This window comes from Cryptotermes secundus, unplaced genomic scaffold (assembly GCF_002891405.2).
Source record: "Cryptotermes secundus unplaced genomic scaffold, Csec_1.0 scaffold44, whole genome shotgun sequence".
NCBI classification, from domain to species: Eukaryota; Metazoa; Arthropoda; class Insecta; order Blattodea; family Kalotermitidae; genus Cryptotermes; species Cryptotermes secundus.
Window position 1 is genome coordinate 185,723 of NW_019740383.1, and position 7,207 is coordinate 192,929.

The 7,207-nt window shown below is 39.8% G+C and overlaps 1 protein-coding gene across 3 annotated transcripts in view; it reads left to right on the forward strand.

Annotated features, from left to right (window-relative positions):
- The first annotated feature begins 894 nt into the window (after nt 1-894).
- LOC111872283 overlaps nt 895-7,207 on the forward strand; it is a 41,220-nt gene continuing 34,907 nt past the window's right edge. For 2 of the 3 annotated variants that reach the window (XM_023865998.2, XM_023865997.2), the window contains exons 1-2: nt 949-1,099; nt 2,998-3,056. In XM_023865998.2, coding sequence (XP_023721766.1) covers nt 1,039-1,099; nt 2,998-3,056 — 120 coding nt within the window. In that variant the 5' untranslated portion in view covers nt 949-1,038. The other variant, XM_023865999.1, reaches the window with a different exon arrangement.

A 7,207-nucleotide genomic window follows, 5' to 3' on the forward strand; every position in this document is an offset into this window, starting at 1 on the left:
AAAAAAACGCAGAAAAGAACGCTGATCTTCGGTAGTATAATCCTCAAGCACGGTCGCCATTTCGACTACTGAAACAAGCCTGCGAACATGAGCATGCGGTCTCCTACCTAGACTGCCATGAAGCTGAACTTTGCTGTTAGCTAGTGATATGCATAGAAAATCCATTACTTCCATTACAGCTGTGACCTATTTACTGACTGTCCTTTATACAATGAAAAGATAGTTTTTATGCCGGTATTACAGGAACTCAGATATCTAATTCGTAAAGAATAAAAGATACATATCATCGTTTCTCAAACAAATGTTTCAAGCATTTGTTATCGTCCTTATTCACCACACAACTCGTAATTACACTTAATTATAGCGCCATCGCTGATCTCCGCATTTTACATATCAATGTTACACATATACTAGTGTTCTTAGTCTGTTTCTAGACGTTTCCTGGTATCGACTCTAATAGTGGATATTTCTTAGTTTCCGCGCTCAAGTCCTCTCTGATTGGCGACTCCATTCAAACTGCGACCTTGCCCCTTGCTTATAACACCTCGGCACGGACAACGTGGAAAACACGATTCCTCTGTTGCCTGCTTATCAGTTGCTGCGGGTACATGTTACTCAAACCTTCCCTAGCAGCGGCCATCTATTATTATTAAGAATCTGCTGCCTAGTAACGGACGTCGTTACCTTGTTTGTTTTGCGGTCGTTGCCTAGAAACAAATGTTGTTTCAAAGCCTTTCGATTGCAATGGCTGTTTCTCCGGCTCCACAATTTTACTTATAACAAATATGTCAAAATACTGAAATATTTCTGACAATGATTAGTTAGGAGGCATTACACATAGATAAGAAGCAAGTTTTAAGTAAAATGGAAACAACAATTAGCCAACGGAAATGTGATAAGGCCTAGTCACTTCGAGTCTGAAGTTCCTCAACATAAAGTAAGTACACTGAATAGGCATTAATGCAATGGATGTAATATTCTGCCAAGCTAGCAAGACATCGGGCATATTGTGAAATTGGGCCTATTAACAGATTCAAAATGTCATTTCTTCAAAAGCTGTGCATTTTTACATTCATCGGATTATTCATCTTTTTCACAGGTAAGGGAAAAACAAGTTTATGTGAAGGTGGTTAGTTATTATTATTGCTAGTGGGGTGGGACTAAGTCCCTTGTACTGCGGCCACTTCTGGCCTGTTGTACCAGCCCCAGATGATAGGTGAGGGTGATTGTGGAGCAATTGGTGGAATGAAGATTGGCAGGGAAAACCGAAGTACTCGGAGAAAACCTGCCCCAGTGCCACTTTGTCCACCACAAATCCAAATTGACCAGACACGGGATCGAACCCGGGCCGCCCCGGTGGGAAGCCAGCGACTAACCGGACATATTTCAAAGAGGGTAAAACCTCTCATCTTCCTCTGTGAATACTTCAATTTAAAAATACATAAAACTATAATACCATTTTCTTTTTGTAAGTGAATGGAAAACTGTCTCTCAATCTAAGATAAGGACAAAAATTTGAAGGTCTTTGAAGATTGCGGTCTTCTGGTATGATATTCTTTCCGCGCGGCTTACTCGTGTATCCGATAGATTGCGGTAGCGGGCTCCTTCAAAACGTTGGCACTTTATATTGTCTCACTCCAGAAGACCGCGATTTTGATATTCATTGCCATGAGAACTTCAGATATGGCATGTGAAAGTATTTAATTACAATATTCTCAGAGAATATTTGGATCCCAAGGAACTGAAGAGTAGGAGAATTGAAACAGTACACGAAAAGTAATTCAAAATTCGTTATCTTAACTTTAACATTTTTGAGCTCATAGAAATAAAAAGGAGTGAAATTGACAGGACGTATTACACTAATGCGTGAAATTAATAGTATATGAAGGAGGGAACTGGCAGGTCACGTGACACTCATGTGTGGAATTTATATACACCAGCTTCAACTATTAAAGTGAAGAGAACGAATATACGAGTATATAAAGTGGCACGCATAAGCGTAATTGCTTGAGGCACTATGCTACAAGCCGGAAGGTCGTGGGTTCGAGTGCCCATGAGGTGGATTTTTTCAATTTATCTATTCCTTCCAGCCGCACTATGGCCCGGAGGTCGACTCAACCTCTAACAGAAATGAATACCACGAATCTTCCTGGGGGGTAAAGGGCGGCCGACGCGTAAGGCTGACAACCTCACCGCCATCTGTGAGCCGATTATCTAGAAAATGTGGAAGCCTCAACCTGTCACAATCCTATGGGCCTCCACGGCCTGTTACAGGAATAACTCTACTTTTATAAGATTGGATCATGTGGCTGATGATAATAATAATTCAATTCAATTCTTTAATAATAATAACAACTTGGTTTAGTAGCATTGTATTTTACGATGGACTGAACATTAGTTCAGCTAGAGAAGCAATATATATATATATATATATATATACACACACATATANCCTGTTTGTAAATTGTGCTGCGGCCTATACACGCACGCGGCCTATACATGCGTAAATACGGTATATATATACTGTATTTTTCATATCTCAAGGCAACAGATGACATTTGAATTCAAGGTGGAGACAGAAGAATAATTGGCCTGTTGAATAAGTAAGTTAAGTATACAGCTTTCGGCAATATTAATTTGAACTGATTTAGAATCAAATTCAGCGACGATGCACAACATTTAATTTACAAGTGGGTCACTCAATCTGTCACTCATTCAGATCATATATAGTATATTTGAGTCAGTTATGCTAATCACTAACTCAGGTCATTTCGAACAGAGACAGCCCGAAAGAATCACTGGAAGACCTACAAAATGGGAACATTAATAATATTAATAATTCATGTTATTCAGTTTCAATAAATCGTGGTTGTCATAATACCTAATTATGCTTACTTTGAAACTCTAAAATCACCAGCAAACTAATGCAACAAACTTAATTGGAAAGATATCTTCATCAGATGCGCATTTAAAATATACCTGTATATCTGTTCACAGATGTCCACTTCGCCAACGCAGCATCTGTATTGAAGAACGGCACCCATCATGGCCGTCAGGTATGTTCAAATATACTCTAGGTCAGGGACGGGCAATTATTTCGGCTGTCGGATCGTATCAATAGTTTAGATTATCTTTACAGGTCAAACATTTGTAAACGTACAGGGACTGGGCAAAATGATTGAAACACTACAGCTACTTTATATGTTTCTTTATTACTGTTTTGGTACCAATACAGCGGCAGTTCTGCTTGGAATGGACTCGTACAAGTTTTGAACACTCTCCAGCGGAATTTTTTACTATTCGTCTTCAAGAACATCTCCAAGTTGCTTTAGAGATATTGGAAGTTGGACTCTGTTCCTCACTCTAGTCTCCAAAACTGACCAGAGTGGTTCAATGATGCTCAAATGTGATGATTACGTTGGAGTTCGACTTCATGTTCGTGAAACTATGATCGAAGTGTTCCGCCTGTGTGAATGGGGACATGTCGTCTTGGGAAACTGCATTGTTTTTCGGAAATAGCGTCTGGATCATGGGATGTACCTGACTACTCAAGCTGTTCACGTACTCCCTTGCAGTATTTCGGCCATGAAGGGTAATAAGGGGACCAACAGAACACTGTACCACGATATAGTTGCGCAAACTATCACAGAACCTCCCCCGTGTTTCACTGTTAGAACCAGGAATTCCGGATTGTAGGCTTCCTTGGTTGTTCTCGAAACGTAAATTCTTCCTGACGCAGGGAACAGCGTGAAGGACGGTTCATCTGGCCAAATCACGCTTTCGTTTCCAGTTGTCTAATGTCCAGGTTTTATGGTCGTGACACCATCATTTACGCATCTGAGCATGACTTTCAATAATCAGAGGTTTAGCAATTGCAGCTTTATCGTGGATGCTGGACTTATGAATGTCATGCTGGGCAGTTTTTGTGCAAACGGGGTCTTCAAGATGAATATTATGTTTTGTTATCACCTGTGTGATTTTTCGAAACAGTCCTTCCCAATGTACGACGATATACTTCTGTCAGTGTTGATTTTCGCCCACTGTTCCCTTTCGTTGATGTTGTCTTCCCATGATTCGTGTATGCAGACATAACCTCGGAAACTCTCGGATACACGTAATAATGTGACAGTTTTTCTCACAGATGCTTCAGCTAAACGCGCGCCAATAATCTCCCATCTTTCAAAATCGGACAAGTCTCCCATTTTTCGAATTCTTCATAAGGACTGTCACCCAACACAACCACTATTTCACTTACACGAGCACAACAGAGTGTAAACAAACGGAAGAATATCCAGCGTTGCCAACTGAAGTTCTTTCAATGTAACCAACACAAACATTCTATTCATCAAATTATACCTAAGTGGTTCCATTATTTTGTCTACTCCTTGTAAATGTTGAATTCATGTATCCAATTTGCGAATGGAGGAACTTAATGGTACATAATTAATACGAGTTTAAAGGGTTTAAATTCAATGAAACAAAGTACAGCCAGTATGTGTTGACTTTCTTAAAGTTACTTTAATCTTACAACTAATTAATCGATATTTATGACGTAAGAGTACTAAAACTATACTGTCCGGCATATTTTGTTGAAATCTTAGTTTGACTGGCTCTTGCGGTTGTTCTCAACCCCTTTTTTAGGGTTACAAGCTATTTGTGCGGATATGTAAAAGTAATTACAAAGAAAGTTGGAGTAAAGACAAAGAATTAAGATACAAGCTTGTGAGTAGTTACTTTTTCTGATTACAATTATCTTGAAAGCAGTTATAGGAAAATTCGATGGTTTAAAAGGCAGGTCATCTGATGAATTATACATAATAATATTTCCGCTAATAAAAATTGTCAGTACGTAGAAGTTGTAAAACTCGACTTAAAAATAATGGATACCATCCTACAGAGAGTGTCATGAAAAATTCGTCGGCTCTGTTGGCCACAATACAATATGGATATCTCTAGGGTCATTCAGACACCATGTTCTCATTTCTCACATCCAGTACTATAATATGTTTATAATAAAATACTTGAAAAGCAGACAGGGCGTGAAGTTGATATCTCTTTTCCATCTAGTGCCGAAGTCAAGAATAATGGAGTTTCTCCAATATGTCCTCAAGGCATAGTGCTTAATTAATTAATCACAGTGACAACTCCATTTGAAATGACAAAAAAAGAGCCACGCGAATGTAGTTCAGTTTCTGTTAATTTCTGTGGTATTTAAAGATGATGATTTGGTCACGCGGTAGCGTAGTTTGTTGAGGCACTATGGTACAAGCCGGAAGGTCGCGGATTCAAGTCCCCATGAGGTCACTGGATTTTTTCAATTGACCTAATCATTCCAGCCGCACTATGGCCCCTGGGGTCGACTCAGCCTCTAACAGAAATGAGTACCATGAAATAATTAAATAATTTTCCCGGGCAGTAAAGCGCGGCCGGAGCGTAAGGCTGACAATCTTACCGCCATCTTTGAGCCGATTGTCTAGATAATATGGGAACCTCAACGTCTCACAACCCTATGGGCTTTCACGGCCTGTTACAGGGATAGCTTTACTTTACTTGTTACGGATTACTCACGATTGATGCATAGGTTATTTAACGATGCTGGATAGGACATATAGCGTGACTGAATATATGAGATTGGTGCCAACATTTTGGTCTAAAATATTTCAAGCAGAGAAACCACTTGCAAAAACTAGGCATAGGTGGGAGGAAAATAATATACTTAATATTAAATTTTTTCATATCTCCAGGAAGTTCGTAGAAATAGGGGCTTCACGTGAGCCAAGGTCGGTTCCTTCCTAGTCATTGTATCGTTATAATTCATGACGATATTCCTATCTCGTCCGACGCTCAGTGACTTCTGACGTTAAAACATTATCATTAAAAAACGAAGTTAGTCACTGGAAGCGTGACAACGCTTTACCTCACTTGAGGTATCTCAGAATTTTTTAATATTATATAAACGACGATTATTGTACAAAGCAATATTGTGTCGAGTCCATAGTTAAGTTGGCATAAATTCTTACTTCAATACAATTAAACGTAGACCTTACTGTCTTTTACCGCCTGCTTTCATTTTCTATTTATCTCAAGGTCTACCTTATCATTCTTTACGTAAATGACTGTTTAAAAATGTAGAATGTTGGAGGCGGTGTTTTCTCTACTTTCCGTCCCAAAGTTGAGTAAAGAGGACAGTGCTTATGGATTAGGAATCAGGAATTAGGGAGAGATATCCAGACACACAGAGAGCAAGGTGATCTCACAATCATCCCTGTATTTTTCAAAATAAGAAAAGTAGGCTAAAATCATAGATCAAGTTACACGAAATAAAAAACTACAAATATAAAACTGGATGCTCTGCATAACAAGAAGAAATTTCGGCAAACAAATAATATAAACTAATTAAGGACGCATGACATGGCATCGAAGGCTAAACTAGGTTAGACAGGCTAAGAGGAAATGTTAGAAATTTTGCTGAACGGAAGCTTCGGATCGATGTGCCAAGGACTGTTGGGCCCTCAACATCTTCTGTGTTACAAACTGCTTCCTCGCCAACTTTAATATAAGCCACAAACAAACAAACAAACTCCCTGGCTTGAGTCCGCAAGCGAACTATACCGACCGAGCGACCGCCGATTGTCGTTGAAGTTAGTGCCAACTTTAGCGGATAGAGGCTGTCGCGTAGTCAGCGCAACGGATTCCCACGTCCGTTAAACTCGGTTTTCTAGATCGAAGCCGCTACTTTTCCATTCAAATATCTCCTCAATTATCCTCACGAGGCTGAGTGTACCCCGTTTCAGACACATTGCTTCTCAGAAAATCTGGTAGCGCCGGGGACCGAACCCGGGACCTCTAGATCCGTAGCCAGGAACTCTGACCACTAGACCATAGAGATAAGCCACACGCCAGCAAAACTGACCAAAATCACTCTGCACCACCCTATAATGTCAATACAGAATAACATTTCGTATTTGCTACAGCTGCATCTACCCGATTTCAATTATGTGTCTATGAATACCGCAGTAAATGTGGGACCATATTCAAACGAATTTACCGACTCAAATTTGTATCCTGAAACATGAAAATATATGAGGTCCGTGCAAAGGAACTCTTTTTTTTTTCATTGGCGCTACAACCCCCATTTGGGCCTAGGCCTACCTCCATGAAACTCTCCGTTTCACTTCGGTTCACTAGATCTTAGACATACGGTAGG